This window comes from Vicugna pacos, chromosome X, assembly GCF_048564905.1.
Source record: "Vicugna pacos chromosome X, VicPac4, whole genome shotgun sequence".
Taxonomy (NCBI): Eukaryota; Metazoa; Chordata; class Mammalia; order Artiodactyla; family Camelidae; genus Vicugna; species Vicugna pacos.
In genome coordinates this window covers 17,997,676-18,022,065 of record NC_133023.1, presented here as the reverse complement: position 1 = coordinate 18,022,065, position 24,390 = coordinate 17,997,676, and the positions used below count along the sequence as shown (strand labels likewise).

Sequence of the window (24,390 nt, the reverse complement as noted above, 5' to 3'; positions counted from 1 at the left end):
CTGGCTGGAATCACAGACCAGTATGATGTTATCTGGCAGTCGTTCTACTAGAATTAAGTCTTTCAGCATGCTACGGTCTTGTCTTGTTTATGGCCCTGGACAGTGACATTGATCATGTTTTCTTGGTCACTGACCTCACTGACCTCAAATTTTGATTATTTACTGTTCCAGCATAGTTAAATAACTGCACGATCTCATCTTTAAAAATCAAAGATGATTCAAATCTATCTCATTTTCTTCTGACTCCTGCTAACTTTTAACTAACTTCTTTTTTCTAAAAATGACCATGATCATTCTCTAGTATCTGAGTGTCTATAGAATCCCTCCAAACTGGGCACAGAGGGGTAACTCAAGGGGAGGGTTTCTGCTGTGGAGGTGGGGACAATCCCACTGATTAAATGTGCTGTAGACTGATACTGAAATACACTTTTAAGTGCTCTCAAAAACCACTTTATGCATGGGAAATTTTATCTCAGGGGAATGAGAGATGCTAATAAAACAAATCCTGTATGAAGATAAAAGAAAAAATGAATTGCAAGGACATGCTCATCAAAGGACTCACCAATCACCTCTTAACTTCTCTAAAATGTTACTTGCAAATTCGCAGAACTGAAATATTAGTATTTAAATCCAGGTCACAAAATTCAAAGCCATCAAGCATTTTGCATTCCACTGCTGCATATAAGGAATTAAGAAATGGGGAAATGAAAATAATCCACTGCTTTTGATGTTTATTAGGTTTACAAAAACTGTACATTTTTTTTCTTAAGAAAAACCATTAACTTAGTACTGGTATCAAATAGACTAAACATTAACAGGAAAATATTCTGATTTTTATTTTTGCACGTTATTCTCAAGTACACAATTACAATAATGTCACACATCCCTATATGATTTTCTTTTTATGTATTTTACTTTTTTTACAAAGTGTACAGAGGGAGGGACATACAATATTTAATAGGATATTTCTACAGAACAATAACTTATATTATGTCCTTGTAAAAATCTGTACCTCTTTAAAACATTTAACTGAAACATCCATTTTTTTTAGCTTTGCTAATCAAAATTGTTTTAAGAATTAAAACTAGGTTGTAACTAATGTCAGTACATAACAGTGACTACAACTTCATTTTCTCTTTATACAGACAAATACATTTTATCATATTCACTTGACCAAACCCTTAAATACCTTTTAAAGGTTTCAATATTGTGCTTTAAAAAGAAAAGAACTGTGTATGATTCCAGACTATGTAAGAGAAATATAAAGTGTGTAAAGTGTTGTGTTCTTTATCTTTCAGTTTATTTAAAAAAATATAGTTAAAGGACCAATTATTTATATTTTCTGTATTAACTTTTACAGGATGTTCTAAAATTAATAAATTTCCACTTTCATTTAAGTGTTTTCTTTTACATTATTTCTGGGAAAAATTTAAATTAAGGGAGATTTTAAAGGTTCTCACAAAAAAACAGACAGAGCGTTGAAGAAAAGTACTGCAGGGTAATGAATCACACAACTGTAAGTTACTTTAAAGAAAGAAAAAGAAAGCACATTATGGGGCCAAGAGGGCATAGGGGCTCCTATGCCGTGGCTTTGACTGGCATTCGGGTTGGAGTTCATACCAGCCTAAAGCACTTGATTTAGAGCTGGACTAAATCAATCTAGCACTTCAGAGGCTTGCCAAACACTAGATACTTCGACTTCTAACCCTATAAATAACTCTCGCCTACAAGTATCAATGGCAAAGAGAAAGATGAAAGGTAAAAACCCAATAGCACGAAGGCGATGGAGCACCATAATGAAGTGGCTAGGCAGCTACCAGTGGGAAGAAAATTCCTGCCTCTCAATGATGTGCCAGATACTCATGCGCCAACAGCCAATTGGGGCCCCCAAAATGGTTTTCTGTTCTCCAATTTATCTTAACATAATCAAATTCTAATTAACCAAGTTCGTTTTTATGAATTTTTGATACTGATTTGGAACTATGTGTTAAAAAATGTCAACTTTCAAAGAAAAACCAAACTGTGAAAGAGTAGGTGATGTTCCAAATAAGGCCTCAGATTTTTCTCATGCACTTAAAACATACCTTTATCTTCTAATCAAAGTCAACTTAAGCATTAAGTTTTTTAAAGTTTGCTGACTGTAACTAAGAAATAACAGAGCAGGCTGGACTTGCCAAGTTTAAGTCGTAATTAGCACCCATTCTCTGGTCCACGGAGCTGCTGCTTCCTTTGTCCCCCCACACTTGGTGACACAGAGTTCCCTCACAAGCTTCCCAGAGACAACTGACAGAGTTAGGTCTGGATACTCATTAGCTTTTCAGAAAAATATAAAGGCATGGAGCTGAAGTTATATGAAAACATTCTATCTAGAAACATCTTAACTTCTATTTTTCAGTTACCAAAGATATTTAAAAGAAAATACCTTTACTCTTTAAAAATACTAGTGTCCTTATTTTCCTTCTAATTCTTCACCTGAGTAGTCTCTCTGAAGAGCATGATTAACAAAATGCTCTCTCATGCATCCCTGCATCTTTCATGTTATCGTAAATTTAATACTTTTCATTATAGATTTTAAACAACTACTACTTGGGGTTGTGTGTATAAATATGTAAAATAAGCAATACACACAGATACATGTTATATATATGTGCATATACATAATTCAGGGTACATTTACATATATAAAGTTGCAAAAGATCCTATGAGCCACGAATTACCTCTAGGAGATTCCAAATGCAGTCCTCAATAAGTCTCATTTGTAGCACACAACCATTCCAAGACAAAGCAGCACAGACAGAATAATCAAAATACAACATGATCAAGCAAAATTGTTCAATAAAGTTTTCTAAAATTTGCTATGCTGACAACAGATGTAAATACTCCAAAGAAAGCCTCCCCAAAAGTATATTGCGTCCGAACAAAATGAAAAGTAACACGAACCCAGCCACTGCTCTTTACTCGGCGATGCCAGGGACACAAAAGCTCAAATGGAAACTTCCATTGTCATGTGGTCTGAAAATATTAAACAAGACAAGTAAATGAATTCTGTTAGGATAATTAGACCTGACCGTAAAAATCTCCCAATTTATGTTAGTAGATGTCTCTGACAATTTTATTGTGAGAAATTTATGGGAAAAGAGAGAGTCAACATGAGTACTGTCAGAGCTACCAATCTAAAGTTACCTTAACTTTAAGTTAAATGGTCTTAGAAGAGTACCATCAAGGTAAGCACGGTAAATATTTAAATAAATATAAAACTTCTAAGATAGAAAAATTCAGTATAGAATCAGGGATTACTTTATTAAAAGCAACTTGCTTGTTGCCACTTTTCCCCATTTATTAAACAAACTGAATAGAATTCAGAACACACTATTGAACAAAATGTAAAAAAAAAAGTCAACTAGAAGCAGTAATTCTATTTGTACACAGCATAAATCAATATACAGTATTGTATGTGAACGAGACTGATTGGCTTTAAAATGAATTTTCTGCTTCAATGCCAACATCTCTACAAACGTCTGTGTAAGAATCGTTAGGGCAGGCCAACTTCTTTATGATGTCGCATTATGTGCTGGTTCTTCTCTGAAGGTCTTCGGAACCCCTTCTTGCAGTACTCACAGCGGTGAGGGTAGTCTTTCGTATGAATGGAAATAACGTGCCGTTTAAAGCCTGAGGCATCTGTAGTGCTATACTCACAGTACTCACACTGATACACCTTCCTGCCACTGTGTGTCTTCATATGCTTTTTAAGCTCATTCTGTTGCCTAAATCCCTTTCTACATCTCTTACACCTGAACGGAAGATCTTTCGTGTGAACTGAGAGAATATGGCGACTTAGAACAAATGGATCTGCAATCTTAAAGTCACAATGTCTACACTGGTGCATTTTTTTACCCTTGTGGGCAGCCACATGCTTCTTGAGTTCAGAAGGCCTGTGAAAGCCTTTGTCACACATGTCACACTTATGGGGGTAGTCCTTCGTGTGAACTGAAATGATGTGTCGTTTCAGGTCGCTTGAGTTCGAGCTCTTGTGGTCGCAATGCAAACACTGGTGTGTTTTGCTTTCTTGGTGGATAAGAGCATGTTGCTGCACCTCTTTGGTATCGGAGAAAGTCAGAAGACAAACGTCACACTTGAATGGCATCTCTTTACTATGCTTAGTTTTTACGTGTGTTTTCAAGTTAGAAGAGTCTGCAGACCTGTATTCGCAGTACTGGCACTGGTACGGCTTCTCCCCGGTATGGATTCGCATGTGCTTTTTGAGCTCTGAGGGGTGTCGAAAACCTTTACCGCACTCCACGCATATATGAGGAAAGTTCTTGCTGTGGACCGCCAAGAGGTGGCGATTCAGTAACCCCTGTTCAGCGGTCTCGTATTCGCAGAATTTACACTTGTGCATTTTGTTGGCTCCTTTTTCCTTATGCACCATTTTGTGAGTAAACAAAGCCCCAGCATGAGAGAAATGCTTCCCACACTCATCGCACTCGATGGCCTTCTCTGCCTTGCTGGTCAGCTTGTGGCTCTCCAGGTGGTTGTGTAAACTTATCTTCTTGTTGGTAGTGTAATCGCAGTCAGTACAGCGGTACTTCTTCTTCGTAAGGTGTTCTGGATGGTTTTTCATGTGTCTTTTCAAAAAGCCTCGTGACTTAAACTTTTTCCCACAAATCATGCAAGGATAGACAGTCAAGGGATGTCCATCAGGGCCAATAATTATTGCTAAGAAAGGAAAAGAGAGGAGCATGAGTGATCAAACCAAGTCCTGCTTTGGTTTCTTCAAGAATTTAGAAGTGTATGTTCCAAACATTACTGGGCAAACACTCCTATGTTAGGCTATTTTCTCCTTAACATTCTTTTCACCGTTTTTCAACATAAGAGATACAGCAGCCTCGTCATAAAGAGAACCTGGTCTGGAAATTTCATTCAGTATGACTGTACCAATCTCACTGCCTCCAGTTTAAAAATAAAACGAAATGAATAAATATGTAACTTCCATCAACTAGTGACTAAAGCTGTAACAATTTAGAGACTGGTGGGAAATTATTGGTAAAAATTAAGTTTCATAGTCATAACTTCTGCTTTAGTGATTCTAACAACATAACTTATATCAATTAAAGCTTAAATACACCTATAAAATTTTAATATGCACATCAGCATACAAGAATAGACAGGAATGTCACGTGAACTGAAGTACTTGTCCTGTTGCTCTTTATATTATTCCTGCTCTATGCTGACATAATCATATTCTTTAAATATATTAACTTAGTTTTTCTAAAAAAGTCAATGCTTGCAACATATTTGAGGGATTTCTTTTCATTTCCACATAAAAATCACCCAAGTTTTGAATTTTTTCATCCATGTTCAATCCATTCCCTGTTTTCTTTTTTAACCAAGGAAATCATTCATGAATATCACTTAATTCTTAAAATTATATTTTCAAGTTCAATACACAAAAGCTCTATGTGGTCTAGCAGCTAAAATGCCATCACAACACCTTTGTGGATACATACTAGAGTTTCATCTGAGAGCTCGCAAAGCACGCTGCGCTGTGGAACTCGTGTGCCCTCACCTGTTTGGTACTGCCTGGAATCAGGTCTTCTCCTTTTCTTTGGTTTTTGTTTAGCCAGTCTGCCGAGCCCAGCAGACTCATCTATGTGCAAGAGGGCACTTGCAGTGCCATTCCGGTTTTCAATTCCATCAGAATTATTACCTAACAATGCGCATTAAAAAACAAAATTATACAGTATTATAAATTATAAAGAATTAGGGACTCTTTATTAACTACAACAACGAAAGTAAGCCATGATACTCATGAATGACAGAGATTCCCCATTCTAGGTAATGGGTTTTACGACCACTTATTGTATCAAGACCGTAGGAAATGCCTAGCTTCCAAATCTAAAAAAAAAAAATGTCAGCATTTTGCCCCATGGACTCCCTTGTTGTCTCCCAAAATTGTAAAGTCATTGGCCACATATAATCAAGATGAAAAGTTTCAGCTTGAAAGCCTGTGTACTTCTTGTAGTACTTCCTTCTACGTAATATACACATGAAGGAAATTCCTGTTAAAAATAAAGACAAAAAGTAGACTTTATAATCTTCCTCTACTCTTGTTCAAATCAAATAACCCTCACAGGGTACTGGTATTTCAGATGTGTGAAACCTAAGACCACAGAAACCATTTTTCAGCTATGAACTCACGTTCAAGGACCACTTCAGTGCCAAGAGCCGCTATGTGACTTACCGTAAGCTGCTGCCCATGCTATTGGCATGAAGGTTTTGATTTCATTGTCATCAATTTGCTGTTCATGTGCAGCAGCTGCTGCCGCTGCTGCAGCAGCGTCTTCCTCTCCTACAATCACTTCCATATAAACTTCATCAGCGATTTCAGCAACATCTAAGTGGAAAATTACAGAAACTTACGTGACCAGGTTTACACAGATCCCAGGAAAGACAGTTTCATTTGAATTCAGTTAACAGACAAGAAGGTTCAAGTGCTATATACCTAGGACACAGCTTTCATGTAGTGAGCACTCAATAGGTATTTGCTGAATGAGTCATACATTTCTTGGCTTTCACCATAATTTGTTTTTAAAGCAACATTCTAAGCATACCTAACAAGTCACTGATGTTTCCTATGAAATATGGCAGCATAATAATCTCTACAATAATGTTACTTTGTTTCCTTCAAATACTGGCCATATTTTAAAAAAATAAGTTAAGAGTTATAGGTACACAAATTTCTCTCCCACAGAAAGGCCACCTACTTACTTAAATCTTCATCTTCTTGCTGAGAGTCGTTGACGGTCATATAAACCATCTTTTCCCTTGGCACACGAAGACTGCTATTCTGATCAAGTAGTTCAACTCCATGATCATTCTCAGGTTCACTCTCCACAATGTCTACAGTGCCACCTATCAGGAAAGATGACAACTCGAAGACTTATGTGAAAACTTCATTTCCACCTGTTTCACTTACTGCATTTCACACACATTTCTACTGCTACATTGGAACCCTCGCTTAAAAGCTATCTTCAGAAAAGATTTTAAATAGTCTCAGTCTACACCACCAAAAAGTAATCAGGTTGAAGTGTTTGATCAGGATGAATAATATGCTGAAGGTTTCCTCTTACCTAAGTCATCCTCCCCAGGGTCAGCTTTAAAAATGTACACCTTGATGACTTCAGGGCAAGTGCCATCCACTTTACAAGGATCAATTTCCGACTCTGCGTCCATGGTCATTCCAGAGGAACCATCATGTTCTATTTTGCCAGCATCATCCACTGAAAAGGCAGGAAACATATTACAAATAATAATAGTAGATTTTTAAATAAAATGTTACCATTTTCAAAAAGCCCTTTTTTACAAATATAATCTCTAACTTGATTCACATAAAACTGAATGACTTTACATAAACAATGAGACACGCAGGGCACGGTGGGAAATGTGGCTGACTGCTACGCTAAAGCCAGGTCATGGAGGGTCAAAGCCTTCAGACTTGACCCTGGTAGACAGGAGGTTTCTCAGTCTGGTCAGGTGTTAAAATCTCTTACGGAACTTAAAAACACAGGCCCCAGACAAGCAGCTCTACAGGATCAGAATCTGTAGGGGTAGGGCCTGACAGACAGATTTAGAGGTACCCTGCCCTAGGGATTCTAATCAGAGGTCTGAGAACCTCTGCTGCAGGTGGTAGGCGCCTGTTAAGCAGGGCGGTGACAAGGTCAGGTTGCCATTTTCGCTCCACCATGCTGGCCCTGAAAAAGGTGGACTCAAAGGGAGCAAGACATAAAGCACAGATACCACTCTTCAGTCTATTACAATAATGTAGGTGACAAATGACAAGGTCTTCTATCAAGACAGACGTAGTATGGATGGAGAAGAGGGTCAGACTTCAGTCCAATCTTAAGACTGATGTGGTAGAACCTGGTGCTCAATTGAAAACTGAACATGACAAAGATAATCATGGGATTTCTGATATAATGACTGAATAACTGGGGGAAGAAACGGTAGGAAATTAGGAAAAGGAACACTTCTGATAATTAATTTAAGGTCCAAGAGGGTAACATCCCTAACAGCTTCAGACTCAGTGCCTGTTCCTATGCCTCTATACTCACAGCACCTTTTGCTTCTCTCCGAGTATAGGATTCATTGTATTGTCACTATCTGGGGTTTTTTTTTGCCCCATCTTTCCCATTGATAAAGCAGAATCTGTATTTTTATTATTCAGTCTTCTAAGACAGAGTCTGGTTGACAGTAGATGCTCAGAACACTGATGAATCAATGATTCAAGGAATGACTGAGATGTGGCGTCCGTTGCTGGATATTCAAATCTGAAAGCTGAGAGCTGACCCACAGATTTGGGCGCCATCAGCTCTGTGTTAACTAAGCCTTGAGATGACAGTGAGAACCTGCAGTGTGAGCAAAGAGTAGGCTGAGGATATCCTGGGGAATGTCCTAACTTAAGGGAGGGACAAGAAGAAGAGTTCACCAAGGAACCTGGGAAGGGAAAGTTAGGTTGGTGGAAGGTCATGAAGGAAGCTAGGGAGTAAAAAGTTCCAAGAATCCTAGTAAGGCCAGTGGCAATAATGCAGCAGGCACAAAAGTCAAGAAGGAATGTCTGCACTTACTAGAGCAACCCGGAAGCCACCGATGTTCCCGGTGAAGAGCAGTGTAGTGAAGGCTATATGGGGTCAGGTTACCGTCGAGTTGAGGATTCAATGGAAGGTGTAAAATTCTTCAAAAAGTCCAATTTAAAAATGGAGCATAAAGGGGTAGTAACTAAAATGGGTTGCAGAGTCAAGGACTTTTCTGTTTACTTGATAAAAACATTCGTGCACACTTGGTCTGTGAGAGAAAATATAATAGAAAGTGAGAGGCTGAAGCCAGAGGACCTGGTGAAATTCTGGGACCAAGATCTCAGAAGAAGAGAGAGATGAAACCAGGCATAAAGATGAAGGAATTTTCTATAAAACGGGGGAACAATATGCCATTCTTCTGAGATCTAAGGAGGTAAATATGGATAAGAACGCAGCTTATGCTGTGTTTAGAGGGGGAAGATTGTAATGGCAGAAGAGTTGAAGGAGTACATGATCGGCGGCTTCAACTGTGGACATGAAGTAGGAGGTGAGCGCTGTGGTTACCAGGAAGAGAATGGTGAATGGGTTAAGAGCTTGAGAAGCTAGAGACAATGAGCTGATCAAGGACAAGCTTAATGATATGAAGGTGCTAGCTGGTTAAACTCTATGTGGTTTCAAAAAGAAAAAGAAAAACAAAAACAAAAACAGGTTTCCTGAACTCTGAACCTAACTACCTAAATTCAAGTATTTTGACTCTGCTTTATACAAATGGTTTGTAGAGGAAAAGAATTGGCATTATGTCCTTATTTTCTGGTCTGACATGTACTTACCCTTTTTTTCAAAGCTAAATACTTTTATGACAGACCAAGCTGACTGAGTCACTTATTTTCTTAAAGGTGGCTCTGGAATTTCAAACTGAGATAGCATTAGAAGGCTGTAGATCTCACCAAACTAGAAGGAGAGTTCTGAATAAATCAGTACATCTTCAGAGAACTGATCTCTGAACAATTTGATACTGTTGATGAAGCTTGGCCTCTTTGGGCAAGGTTTGTCAAAATGGATTCTAACAGGTACTGGAAAATCAAATGTCCTTGTGTTTACAAAGAACAAGGTCAGGCTAGCTGTTTTTGCATATGTTAGCTTGTTGTACTTGTAAGATAAAACCTTTTCATGACCAGAAAATCTAATCATTTTGGAGCTTGCAAAATGTCATGCACTTACCAGTAACTTAAGAGTAAAAGACCTTTATTTGCTTTCATAAATGTGTGGGAAACACATCTGAAATATACAGGATTACCTGAGCCGAGCAAAGTTACTCTATTATTAGACAAAAGTAGAATTCACCTTCAGATTTTCACCTTGAGAATTTGTCCTACTAACTCAATCTACGAAATTATTCCAAATATGAAATACTATAGAAGTGATTTGTTACACACACACACACATATACCACTTTGATGGTACTGTTAAGTACTAAAAATTTCACTGTGATTTTAAAGATACCATTAAAAATGAATTTCTAAAAACAGACAAAGAAGGTTTCGATAAAGCTGAGTCATCATACATGATTTCTGCATAAGTGCCTTCTGCTGTTGTAATGAAGAACTAGAGCTTTAGAATAAGGCCTCTCCAAAATAGAAGAGCGTAATTTCTGGAAATTAAGAACACCTCTAATAATAACTACTATTTGCATGGCATTTTGCAATTTCCTTAGCATTTCTATGTACTTTTATTTCATTTGATTCTCACCTTTTCCAAATAAAGACAGGAAAGCTCTGAGATGATATGCGATTTGCCAGTTGGTATAGTAAGTGAGGAGTAGGAGAGTTAGGAGGTGCCTGTCTTTAAAACCCAGACTTTTACTTTCATTTTCTGATTTTTTGAAGAACTGTATGTTCACTGGATAAAATTTAGTATTAAAAATAAAATCACAAATAGTCCCACTAACCAAAGATTGCATCATTTGTTAGTAAATTTCCTTCCCAGTTTTTTCTTTTTTTTTAAATAAAATTGGCATCATATTTCCTCAAGCCTTATAATAATAATCTTTAGGGGGTGGGTATGCTTAGCAGTAGAGCACAAGTATAGCAGACACGAGGTCCCTGGTTCAATCAATCGCCAGTACCTCCATTAAAAAGATAATAATAATAAACTTTTCATCTCATCCTGCGTTCTAAACTTTAAAACTGAAGAAAAATTTGACTATCAGTGATCTCACTAGCAACAGCAAAACTGTAGCAAAATACAGGCATACTTTATACTGCTCAAGGGAGCTTCAGTGAAATCCCTCGAAGGCCAAGGTGGACCTTCTCTACTAACTTTCCCCTCCTACTTTCCACATTCTCCTCTCTCCTCAAATCCCTATTATCACCTCACCTTCTCACTCTCAGTTGATCATCTTCTGTCTTACTTCACGGAGATTAAACAATCAGAAGAGAAGACCCGCTGTCTGCCACACCTACCCACTGACCAACAACTAAACCCAGACTGGTACCACAGACAACCCACCTGTGTTCCTAGCTAAAGCCCGCCCTTTCTTTCTTGTTCCAGCACCTCTGCTGCCCTCTCTCCCTCTAGATCCTCTACTACACATCATTTTCTTTCCTTTTTTTTTTTGGGGGGGTGGGGGGAGGTGATTCAGTTTATTTAATTTAATTATTCTTAGAGGAGGTACTGAGGATTGAACCCAGAACCTCATGCACGCTAAGCATGCACTCTACCACTGAGCTATACCCTATACTTCGCCCTACTAGATTATTTTCACCAGCATACAAACAAGCTATTCTTTCTTCCCCTTTGAAAAACAAAAACTCTTGATCTCCTTTCTCTGCCACCTTCATTTCTCCACTTCCTGTCATTCTATATCCTCTAAATTCACTTCAGTCAGGCCCATGACATCCCCAAAACTGTTCATCAAGGTTGCCTGTTCTCAGCCCTCATCTGACTTGCCTTGGCAGCACTCTCCTGTGATTCACTCTCTTCACTTGGCTTCCAGGACACAGGCTCTTGGTGTTCTCCTTCCTCACTGGCCATGCCTCCTCAGTCCTTTGCAGGAACCTTCTCTTACTTCTTAATGTTGCAAACCCCACGGCCTAGTCCTTGGTCTTGGTTTATCTACAATCCCTCCTTTGATGATGTCATTCGGCCTTATAGCTTAAATTTCATCTATATGCCAACAACTCTTAATTTTGCATCTCCACTCTAGGCCTTTTTCCCAAAACTCTGACCACATTTCTAACCCCAAATCCTCCTTATACTCCTTTTTACCTCCTCAAATATGTATCACTTATTTATTTATGTCTGTGTACCTCTGCTAGAATACAATCTCCAAAAGGGAAAGGCACTGTCCTCTGTTTTGTTGACTGATGTATCCCAGGTACCTACAATACTGCCTGACATATAATAAGCACAAGACATTCATTTGTTAAATATACAAATGCCGATCTTCAAGTAAATGTTAGTCGTTATGGCATCAGCTCATAACCCACTAAAGAAAAAATGTAAGAACATTAAGAGTCATATTTTGCTTATAACACATGAATCAATTTTAAAGCCAGTATCTACTATCACCTTACTATGAAAGATGTAAAAATTAAGACATTTACACACCTCCCCTTCCCAAATATTTTGTTAGTTTTATATTAAGTGAATTCAGTACTCATTACCAATGCTTTTATCAGAGTCTCTCCATTCTAGAGTTCTTTCTACTGATTGACCTTTCAGTTTGCTAGATTCATTACCAAACAGGACTGTCAAGAAGGGCTAATGGGTGTTATAGCCCCTAAGTTCCCAAATACCTGAAAATGTCAGGCCATGGCCTTTACTTGAATGACAAATTGGCTTGGTATAATATTCGTAGGTTACATTTTCTCAGAACTTTATAGGCATTGTTCCACAGTCTTCTACCACTATTTCTGTGTGGATGTCCCTGTAATTCTTTATCCTTAAAGTTCACTAAACATCACTGTGATTATGACTTAGTTGTTTTTATCACTCTGTCAATTTCTTGAAATAAGAAAGATTCAATTGAAGATTCCAATTTTTATTTCAGAAAAACTCCTCCCATTATATTTTCTAGCTCACTGGTTTTATTCATTTTTTCTGGAATTTCACTTTTGTGCATTTGTCTCCTTTATCTGTCTCCCATGTCTATCCATCTTCTCCATGATCATTTTTGTAACTTTTATTTTTATCCATTTCATTTATACATTTTTGTGATTCCCTAAAGCCAAGTCCCTCTGCACCTGGTTATATACTGAAGCATATTTATTCTTATAGCTGCTTCTATAGTGGCTTTTATCTTGATCACATTCCCACTTTTCTCTACAAGTTCTCTTTGAATTCTGTCAGCTTACTTTCTATCTGCCTCTGTTGTCCTTTAATTTATTTTCTGAACCTCTGTAACTCTTCTGTGAGTTTTAAGAGATCATATTGTTAGCAATGTTCTACCAAGAGACCTTTCTGTGATGATGGCACCGTCCCATATATCTACACTAGCCACATGTGACTGCTCAGCACTTGAAACGTGGTTGGTGCAATTTAGAAACTATATACTTGACTTTACTTAACTTTAACTCATTTAAACTTAAATTTAACTAGCCACATGTGGCTAATGACTACATCCACGAAAACAAAACACATGAAAAAAGACCCACAGTTCACTACACACAACCCTATGATATTTCAGACCAATAGAGATAAAGAGATCTTTAAAGCTTTCAGAAGAAAAAGAAACATCTGCAAAGAACTGAGAATCAAAATATCAACAGGCTTCTAAACTATAACAAACGCTTGATGACAATGAAACACACCATAACAAATTCTCAGGGAAAATTCATTTCACCCTAGACTTCTGTACCTAACCAACTTATCAATCAAGTTTAAGGGCAGAATAAAAATATTCCTAGTATATACAAATCCACACTGCTTAGAAAGTTTTCAATATGTGGGCCAGTAAAGAGAGTAAATCAAAGAAGAAGGTGATGTGGGCTCCAGAAAACAATGGACCGGCCTCAGGAAATGAGAGAAGGAAATTTTTGGAAAAATATCTGTATGACAGTAAGCCTAAAAAGGAACTAATCCAGAATGGATCAAAAAGATAAAAGCTTCAAGAGGAGAGTCACTGGGAAAAGAAGAACTCAGAGAAAAACTTAGCTGGATAGAGAAATGAGTCAAATTTGAGACTCTATTTATTCGAAGGTACAAACAATTAAGGAAAACCCATTCTATGAGGACAGAATCAGTCTCAAAGTCTAATTAAGCCTGAAGTCTCTAAACCTATGACCAGCACGCACAAGGAAGACATGGATTCAGTCACTAAATCCCAGCCTTCCAGAACTGGAAGCTACCTCACAGACCTTGAAACAAGTTAATCTGAAAGAAAAATAAAGATGATTTTATGGGCTAAATAAGTTACTTCAAGGGACAATCTGAATACACATCTTTTTAAAATGTTTAACAAGATTCCCAGGTTGTAAATAAGACTGATGTCAAGGAGGGACACTAGGCCTTTTTGCAAAACAGTACCTCAGTATTGCTGCTAAAGAGAGAATTTGATCTCTGAACCAGGTGCCTACGTTAACTTACTCTGGTAAGTTCAACAGCCATCTTACTACTTAATCACTTCAACTTTTTTAACCTCTAAACCCAAAATCCAGTCAAAAGAAAAACTACAGAATAAAAACTCAGTGTTATTCAACATCCTAACGGTTCCTGTGTGGGTGACTGGTATTTAATAGTGAAGATACCATGGATGAGTAGTGCCTCCTAAAAGGATACCTAAGCTCAAGACCATTTATTATGTTCTAGACACTATGGCAGGTGGTTTCCCAATATTTTATCATGAAATCAATGACAACCACTCCACAACTTAGGTGTTTTAAGTTCATTTTACAGATGTGAAACTGGGGCACCTAAAAGACTGAGTAACTTGCAAGAAGCATTCTGCTGGGGCAGATATTCTAGTAGATAAATTAAAAGTGCACTTTCAGACCTCCCTCTCTTACCTTCCTCCTCAGGAACCCTCTTTCTGGGGCTAAATCTTATTTTTATTATATAGCCTATAGAAGATTTCAAAGAATTGGTAAAATCTGATCTTTAATTCTTAAAACTTTCCTAGAGAGGTTATAAGGCTTAATAAAATTAGCCTCATTCTATAGACAGGGAATTAAAGGATCAGAGCCATTCAAGTGCCTATCCTAAGTTATAGTGATCTCCAGCAGGGCGTCAGAGATAATAATTAATGAAAAATATTTGCAAAATTGCCCTGAACTGGTTTAAAACATAGTTAACTGAACCTAGTTAACCAAGAATTGATTTCTTAACAATTTCAGGGGGAAAAAGGAATGACTATCAGAACTCCACCCTCTGCCTGCCTTTACCCAAGGCTGTCCCTTCCTGATGGAACAGGAAGGTCTTAAGCGAAGCCAGTACAGTGTTAGTCTTGCTAGCCCAGTGGATGCCACCAACACAGAGACTCAGCATGGATGACAACAACGGCTAGCAGTTACTGACAGGCACGCTCTGTGCTGGATGCCTGGGGCATCTCTAATTCTCACAACTATGCTGTAGGTCAGGTAGTATTACTGCCTTTTCACAAATAAGGAAACTAATGCCAAAGTAAAGTCAGTAATTTGCTCAAATTCATACAGCTAGTGGGCAGCAGAGCTGGCATCCAAATGGAAGGCTGGCTGACTCTAAGCCACAGGCGCTATTTCCATACATCAAGTTGTTTCTCTAAGATTCTGAGAGGAGAGGCATGTTCTCTCTCTCCCTCTCTCGTCGTCTCTCTCTCTCCTACCCCTGGCCCAACTCCCATTATCGCACCAAGTAATCAGAGACCTGTTCAAAGGGCAAGCTGTCAGACAATTTTGTCTCCGTCTCAAGCAGATAAACAGTCAATATGAGTCACAAGGCCAACCTGAAGCTCCAGCTACTTATAAGACTTTCAAAATGTAGACCTTTTATCCCAATCATGTTTGTGGTGGGGAGAAGGGAGAACTGCAACATCTTCATCTTATCTGAGCACTTTTTTCTTAGTATAAATCTGACATCCAGCCTGAATATTAAACTGAAAACTCTTAATTCATTCATTTTAGTGATTTCTACATAAATTTCAGAACACCTACAGTAAAGACACAATAATTTTAGATGAATCAACAGAAATTTTTCTGAATTTTATCAGAACTAGACATCTTCTCTAAAATACTCTTAGTTCAATAAATAAGACTTTTCTCACATTTCAGAAATATTCCCTTGTGGACATGTATTTTTTTTAATCTAAACTTCTATTGTGATTTATCAAATGGTTTAAGAAAGAAAACTGATAGAGCACATATATGAAAATAATGGTAAGATACATACACATATAACAATCAGCCTATAGAATAAAGGAATAAACAAACATTTTACCATGTCTCCTGTGCTAATAGCCCCTAGAATCAATAAATAAGTCATTAGATTGTACTGATCCTCAGTTTATGCAATAAACATTTGATGGTTTGAATTTATTTATTCATTCATCCACCAAACAACTTTTTATTGGATGTCTGCACTATGACCAAAGTTGTGCTTAATTAGGAGCTAACTAATAACATCAGACCAACAGCTCAAAACCCCTGAACTAAAAAGCCAGGGCCACCACACTCATCCGCAGGGTGCCCTTTACACAGCTGCTGTACAGCAGACAGCTGCAGGCAGCAACCCTGCACACAGGCCTTCAGCTTGCCTAAATGTGCTCTGCCTCCGGTAACGGTCATGCCATCTGCCCAGTTGCACAAGTCAGAAGCCAGACAGGGAGCTTCAACCACACCCTCTCCCTCAACTCTAAATTTAATCCAAATTCTACTTCCTAAGCATGTCATGAAGCAGTTTTTGCCAAACTCTACTGAGAGAACCTTATTTCAAACTATCGTCTGTTTCTTAGCTGGACTACTGCTACCTCCTGCCAAAGTGTATCTTTTGTTTCTGATTTTACTCTTATCTTGTCTGCTCTCAACATTGCGATTAAAGTTACCTTTCCAAATTGTGAATCTAAACATGTTAGTATTAATCTGTTTACAACCCTGTAACTCCCCACATCAAAAAAGCAAAGCAGGCTTCTTAGTATATTTAAGAGCCTTTAGGATTTGTGCCCTTGCCTCCATTTGCCTCATGGAAGACATTATTTGCAACTCAAAGACAAAGTCTCTGAGCACTCAAAGATCTTTCACACCTCCCCACCTTTAATACGCTCTCCCCTCTACCATTCTGCCCTCCTCGGCCACCCAGTGAGCATTTTATTCATCCCTCAAATTAAGTTCACTCGAAATTATTTTTTAAAGATGTGATAATGGTATTACTGTTTCTTTTAAATCCTTGTCTTTGAGAAATATATAATGAAATACCTATGAGTGAAATGATATGTAGAATTTGCTTCAAAACAATACGGGAAGGAAGGAAATGCACAGAGATGGAATAAATATAGTTATGTCTTAAAAAGTTCAGTTATGTCTTCAACCACGTTTCCACAGAACTCTGGCTTATAAAACTTTTGTAGCATTTAGCTCACTCAACTGTACCCAAAATTTGCCAACATTTTCCCCTTCAGTGCTTCCAAATCCTTTGCACATCAAGTTATATATCTTTTCAAACTTGACCATAATTACCAGTTTCTGTTTGTCTTCTCTCCAGGACTGTGAACTCTAAAAAACCAGAGACTTTACTGTTTATCTCTAATAGCTAGCAAGATTCCTAGTTTATTGTGGTTTATCAATAATGGTTTTAAGTGAATGAAGACACAAGAAAAGTAAACATGGGCAAGAAAAAAAATAGTTTATATACAATTCCTTTTTCTCATGTAAGCATAATTTTTTTTTAAATAACATTTTTAACGTAGAAAAACAATGGAACAGGGTTTGGAGGCTGTCTGGGAGGACTGTGCTATCATTGGTAAACTAAGAAAATGTTTAAGCCTCCTCTAAATTATTTCCTAATGTTGAAATTGAGTATTCAGTAATATTGTAAATTTTAGTAAAACGCCGGAATTCTATTTGCCTCCTCCATCCACAATAAGCACTATTTATTCCAAACTCTACTGCTCTATAGTATTAACTTTATGAACGAATACACACATAACATAAAGAAAGGCAATATGAGAGTAGAAAGTAAACACTTTGGAATGAAACACACTTGATTCCAAACATTTACCCTAATGCTAGCTGGATGTATAACTTTGGCCAAGTTACATAAACTGAGCCTCAGTTACCCAATCTGTAAAACGATGATAACACCAACATTACAAGGTAGCGGTAAGGAACATAATATATTAAGTTCAGACACACATATCATTTATTAAGGTTTACTATTACCTATTTTTACTGTTATCAACTTGCTACAAATCTCCAACTAAATAATCTTTCTTGGGATAAAAAAGCCTAAGTTTAAAAAAAACGTTTAAATTGTCCACACTGACAATTTTAAAAAATCAAACCACAAAAAAATACAACCCTAAACATTTTTCCCCCAAAAGGAAACTTTATTAACAACAAACCTCACCAAACAAACTTAATTAGATCTCCTGAAGGAAATGCCAAGTGACTCAAGGGTCATTAGAGATGGGTTTCATGGGTCTGATGAGTCTGAAAGCAATTTGCACACATTAGCACCTGAACTCTTTCTCAAAATATTAATTCAAATGGACTTAAACTATATCTATATCTATATCTATATATGCCACCAGACCAAAGGAGTTTAATAAGCATTAGTTAAAAACTAACCAATGTAACGATGTATTAACATCTGGCTTTTATAAAAAGCAGTTGCATACTGTAAAATAATATTTTGAATACAATCTTATCGTAGTGAAAAAGTCTTTGGCCTTAGAATATAAAAACAACCAAATGGAGAGAACACAGCTGTGTTATTACTCCCCACTCACTGTCACCAAAGAGTTTTATTAATGGTCTCCACAAAGCAAAATTTCCAGTTGTATAATAAACATGTTAAAAATGGTGACATACTTTCACTTAACCCCAACTAGTTTAAAAGGTTCTAAGCTCAAATTATTTGCTTTAATTTTTTTAATTTGTCTCTTTTAAAGCTGCTTAAAATAACTGAAAGCACATATTTTATTAAAATGTGTATTAGAAATGAAGAATCATATCAGTTTACATTAGAAGAGAGACTCTGGCCAAGTGTTCAGGTTTTGGCAGGAGGGACCCCATGCTCCACAGGCCTATTAGTTGTTTATCTTAATGTTACTATAAAAGGCAGGTAACACATACTCAAGTACCCTTGTTTTCCATAAGAATGCATTATGTTGTCATCACTTATTAATTCTGCTAAACCTTTAAAAGTTGAATTATGTATTTTTGCTTGGACTTTAAAATTTAGACTTTAATATTTAGGGTAGTAAATTTTACAAATTCACTGCCCACTCCTGACAGCATGAAAATAGTATAAGGATGGACATACAGATCAATGGAATAGAATTTAGAGTACAGAAATAAACCCCTCACATTTATAGTCAATTATTTTCAGCAAGGGTGCCAAGAACACTCAATGGGGAAAGAAGAGTCTTTTCAACAAAAGGTGCTAGGACAACTGAATTCCACATGCCAAAGAATGAACTCAGCTCCTTACCACACACTAGACACAAAAATAAACTCAAAATAGATCAAAGGCCTAAATGTAAAGGCAATGCTTGGAGGAAAGCACAGGTGTAAATCCTTATAATCTTGGATTAGGCAATAATCTATTATATATGACACCAAAAGCATAAACAACAAAAAAAGTTTACACACTTGCCTCATTTTATTGCACTTCAGACACTGTGCTTTCTACAAATTGAAGGTTTGTGGCAACCCTGGATCAAGCAAGTCTATCAGTACCATTTTTCCAACAGCATTTGCTTGCTTCATGTCTCTGTGTGATGTTCTGGTAATTCTTACAATACTCAAAATTTGTTCATTATTATTATATTTGTTATAATGAATTGTGATGAGTAATCTTTGCTGTTACAACTCACTGAAGGTTCAGATAATGGTTAGTATTTTTTAGAATAAGTTTTTAAAAATTAAGATATATACATTTGGGGGAACATAAAGTTATTATACATTAGCTTTTAACAGACTACAATATAGTGTAAACATAACTTTTATATACACTGGGAAACCAAAAAATCCATGTGACTCGCTTTACTGTGATGGTCTGGAACCATACCTGCAATATCTCCAAGGTACACCTGTATAGATAAAATTAGACTTCATCAAAATTTAAAACTTTTGTGAATCAAAGGACACTATCAAAAAAGGGAAAACAACCAACAGAATGGGAAAAAAAAAACAACCAAAAGAATGGGAGAAAATATTTGCAAATCATATATAAGGGACTTGCATCTGGAATATATAAAGAACTCTTTCAATTCAGTAAAAAGACAAATAACTCAACTTAAAAATGGTCAAAGGACCCGAACAGACATTTCTCCAAATAATATATACAAATGGCCAATAAGCACATGAAAAGATGCTCAACATCATTAGCCATCAGGGAAATGTGTATCAAAACCACAATAGGATACCACTTCACATCCACTAGGACAGCTATCACAAACTCACAAAAAGTATTAACAAGTAGTGGAGAGGATATGGAGAAAATGGAATCCTCTTACACTGCTGGTGGGAATGTAAAATGGTGCAACTGCTTTGGAATAGTCTGGCATTCCTCAAAAAATTAAACATAGAATTACCATATGACCCAAGAATTCCACTCCTATATACATACCCAGGAGAAAAGAAAACATATGTCCAACAAAAATTTGTATACAAATGTTAATATTACAGTCCTAAACAGTTAAAAAGTGGAAACAACTCAAAAGTTCATCAACTGATAAACAGACTAAAAAGGATATCCATACAATGGATTATTATTCAGCAATAAAAAGGAATGAAGTATTGATACATGCTACAGCATGGATGAATGTTAAAAACGTTATACTAGATAAAAAAGGCAGTCACAAAAAACCACATACTATAGGATTCCATTTGTAAGAAATGTCCAGAATAGGCAAATACAGAAAGTAAATTAGATTGCTTAGAGTTGGAGGGGAGGGAGAGGGCTGACAGGAGTGATAGTTAAAGGGATTCAGATTCTCCATGGGGGTAATGAACATTTTCAAAAATTGATTGTGATGACAGTTGCATGAGTTTATGAATATATTAAAAACCAATGAATTATACACTTCAAGTGTGGGAACAGCATGGTATGTGTATAAAGCTGTTATGAAAAAAAATTTATTTCAACACCTAAATTGAATCTAGGATCAGAAAGGAATGCCTAACTCCCGTTCATCTCCTACCTAACTGTTCTAATTAAAAGACATGGGAGATGTCAACAAGATCTAGAGTGACATCTCACTGACCATGTTAATATCAGAGGCACCCTAAGAATATTTTATTTCCTGCAGCTGTTGTAAGGCAGTGCCTGACTCATCAACACCAGATCTTCTCCAACTTTCCCTACTGTACAAACTGATGTTTCACAAAATAGCGTCTTGACTATGAAGCTGCAAAGTGAAACTCTAGGAGGGTGAAGACCAATGCAAAGAAATTAGGAATGTCTGGCAGCTGTCTCAGATTAAAGGAGAACTAAGAAACAATCTGAGTAACAAGGGGATGATTCAAACACTCCACCTCTCAAGAGCCAGAAAACTCAAGTGCCATCAAGCAGTAGCACCATATCTAGCCTGACCAGAACCAAGTAAGAGCCAATAGCTACTGGTAGAGAAGAAATGTGTCACTAATTTCTTGGATGAGGTGTGATGTCCACAGACTTTCAGATACAGCATTCACGTATTCGTTCATTCAGTAAATATTTCACATCTAATATGCCACAAGGTTTGATGGGAAAGATACGTAAGTAGCTAAGACACACTAGACAGTTCCTCCCCTGAAGAAATATACAATCAATTTAGAAGCAATCATAACATCTAGATTGCAAAGACCAGATGGAGAGGTCACCTGACCTCAAAGGCATCTATACTGTGACAAAGAGCATTTGTGCACCACCATGACACTATTACTTGCTACTTTGTCATCATTTAAAATGAGATCTTCAGAGGGAAATCTGCCAAGATGGATACTAAAAACTTTGTAAAAACTGTTTAGTAGACTCTGAGATTCAATGACTTACTGAAAATTTTAAAGAGAAGATTTGCACATCTGTTCACGTTCCCCTACTGTAGACTGTAAGCTCTCCAATGACAACGGTTTAATGTATTTTTTTATTTAGTATATATCCATATCTGCACTACCTACAACAATGTCTGACACATAGCAGGGGCACAATAAACACGTGTTGAACGAAGGTGTTTTCTTCCTCTTTACACAAAGAATTCTCTGATTTCCAACATCTTAATAACATTTAAAAGGTAATTCCTAAAATGCTGGTGGACTCCAATAAGTTACATTAATTTCCTGTATTATAACAGGTATTCAAGCAAAGCAAACAGTCTTGTGAATTTATATAAGCAAATAGTCTGAGTTTTTATTTGTTTAAAGTTTAGTTCCTAAAGGCATAAGAATTTCCATACTGGGTCAGAATTGTGGTCTATCCAACTAAGGATTTTATCTCTGAAAGTGGTACCAAGAAATAAACTGTAAGAAGACACAATTGTCCTCCCAGACGTTAGAGGTGGGCTCCAAAACATCTTACTTTTCTTCAATAACCTGAGTCCATCATACTTAAAATGTTTTGGAATCATTAATGTTTCAATTCTGTACCAGAGTTCCTTCCATGCTATCTGTTATGTAAATAGCATTTTACATATTATATAAGTAGAGTAAGTACATAAATATTACATAAGTAGTACTGTACTTAGAATATAAGCAGTTTGGTTATACATTTTTCTCCAAGTTGAACTCCTTTTAAGTTTCAAGAGGGTTCCTAATTCTAACAAAGGCTCACAACAGCCTAATTACATCCTCCATGATTTCACAAAGTTCAGTTCTATTCCCTTCTGTCTTTGTCTCTCTAGACTGAAGAAATCTCATCTTTCTATTGTGTCTAGAGAAATGACTCTACTCTGCATCATTTTACTTTTCTTAATTTTGAGTTATCTTACAGGCTCCAAACTGAAATAACAATAAAGGAAGGTCTATGAGAGTCACTTGAATTTTATAGAAGTCTAGAAAATTTCACCCCGATGTAAGTTAGGAAAGACAGCCTTCAAAAATGCCTCTGACAATCACTGTACCCCAAGACTTACAGGAAATCATAAGGTAGTCCTCACAGTTGCTTTTGTCATCATCTTGCTGGTCCACGGGGATCCCATTGGCATCTATGACTGCTTCAGAGGCACAATCTGCCACCAACACTTCTTCTGACACTACGTCGGCTGTCAGAGGATCAGTGACGATTTCTGCCTCCACAACACTATCATGAACCACATGTTCAACGTGTCCAACGTCAGACACATGTATGGATTCACTCGTCAAGACGTGTTCTGGCATAGACATTGAGGCCGAAGTAATATCAGGAGCTAAAACATCATCTGGGACTGTGCAGTGTGCTAAAGAAACTTCTTCGGTTACATCTGAGTCCAGCACTTGCTCAGGAATGATGACCGTTTCAGATACATCTGCTTCTTCCATGATATCTGGGCACTGAACATCTTCTATAACAACGTCCTCGATAACATCTTGGATTACAACTGAGTCTGGGTCATCAGGAACAAAGTTATGCACAGTTATGTCTGAATCCACAACATCTGAAACAAAAACAGTTTCTTGTACTTCCACAACAATTTGATCACCATCCATGTGTGTAGCATCAGCTCCTTAAAGAAAAAAAATTAAAATCACAAATTTCAGGTAGACATGCATGACTACCTCCATTAATGTAAACGTTATTTAATTTCTACCGGGAAAACAGGCTAGCTCCTCAGTTTCCTCAAACATTAAGATAGATTAAAGAAATAAAGAGGGTATCTATTTTTGACTCATATGAGAAATAGAAAATTTTAATATAAGAACTTTTATACTCATCCCAAATCAATTAATAAATAAGGAAAAATAATAGAAAAACAAAGTAATCGAGATAGTCAAAGAAGAAAAATATTCATGAAAGTAAAAAACTAGGCTGACTAAAATTAAGCCAATGTGAACAGGTACTTAAGGGATGATAAAAATTAACAAGTAAAGCAACTTCAGGTGGCAAATATATTATTTTTCTTCATTATATGTGTTTGTCATTTCTTTCCTTTCTTACTCCACCTCTCAACTCATATTTCTTCTTTTCATCTCTCCCATGTCTTCTTTTACTTCCCTTCCATTTTTTCCCCTTTCTCCCCCTTTATTCTAGAACAATAGCCTACCAAAATCTTTCACTTATGACTATGGAAATTTAGAAACTACCCCCTGAATCTAGAATATAAAAAGGATTGGGCCATAAATAGAAAGAAGGCTAGAAGACCACAGTTAAGGAGGAAAGACAACTGGTCAAGGAGCCTCTGTGGATAGTAAGCTGCAGAAAAGTGCACTCACTCTGCAGCAATGGAAGGTGAGGTCAGTTGGAACAGGCCCTGCCCCAACGTCACCAAGGTAGTCTGCTTCCATCCAGCTTCCTCCCATCCCCCCAGATCCAAGTTCCCCAGGCAGTTCCTTAGCATGTAAGAAACCCTACTCTAAGTCCACTCTGCAGTTAAGGAATGAAGGTAGAGGAGTGAATCAATTGAAGCCCAGTGAGATTAAATGACTTCACCAAGATCACACAGTTTGCACAGATTTTGGTGCTCAGTAAGTATTACTCTGAATGAATGCCACAAATGAGAATCCAAATCAGA

At 37.1% G+C, this 24,390-nt stretch overlaps 1 protein-coding gene across 5 annotated transcripts in view; it reads right to left on the bottom strand.

The window, feature by feature from the left end:
• Nucleotides 1-3,212: 3,212 nt before the first annotated feature.
• The window catches only part of ZFX (zinc finger protein X-linked), a 42,418-nt gene continuing 21,240 nt past the window's right edge, over nt 3,213-24,390 (bottom strand). For 3 of the 5 annotated variants that reach the window (XM_072956324.1, XM_072956323.1, XM_015246764.3), the window contains exons 3-8: nt 22,816-23,385; nt 7,131-7,280; nt 6,769-6,912; nt 6,242-6,394; nt 5,567-5,707; nt 3,213-4,716 (exon numbers count right to left, since the gene is read on the bottom strand). In XM_072956324.1, the coding sequence (XP_072812425.1) occupies nt 3,533-4,716; nt 5,567-5,707; nt 6,242-6,394; nt 6,769-6,912; nt 7,131-7,280; nt 22,816-23,385 (2,342 nt within the window). In that variant the 3' untranslated portion in view covers nt 3,213-3,532. The remainder of the gene's footprint in view (nt 4,717-5,566; nt 5,708-6,241; nt 6,395-6,768; nt 6,913-7,130; nt 7,281-22,815; nt 23,386-24,390) is intronic. The other 2 variants (XM_015246765.3, XM_072956325.1) reach the window with 2 other exon arrangements.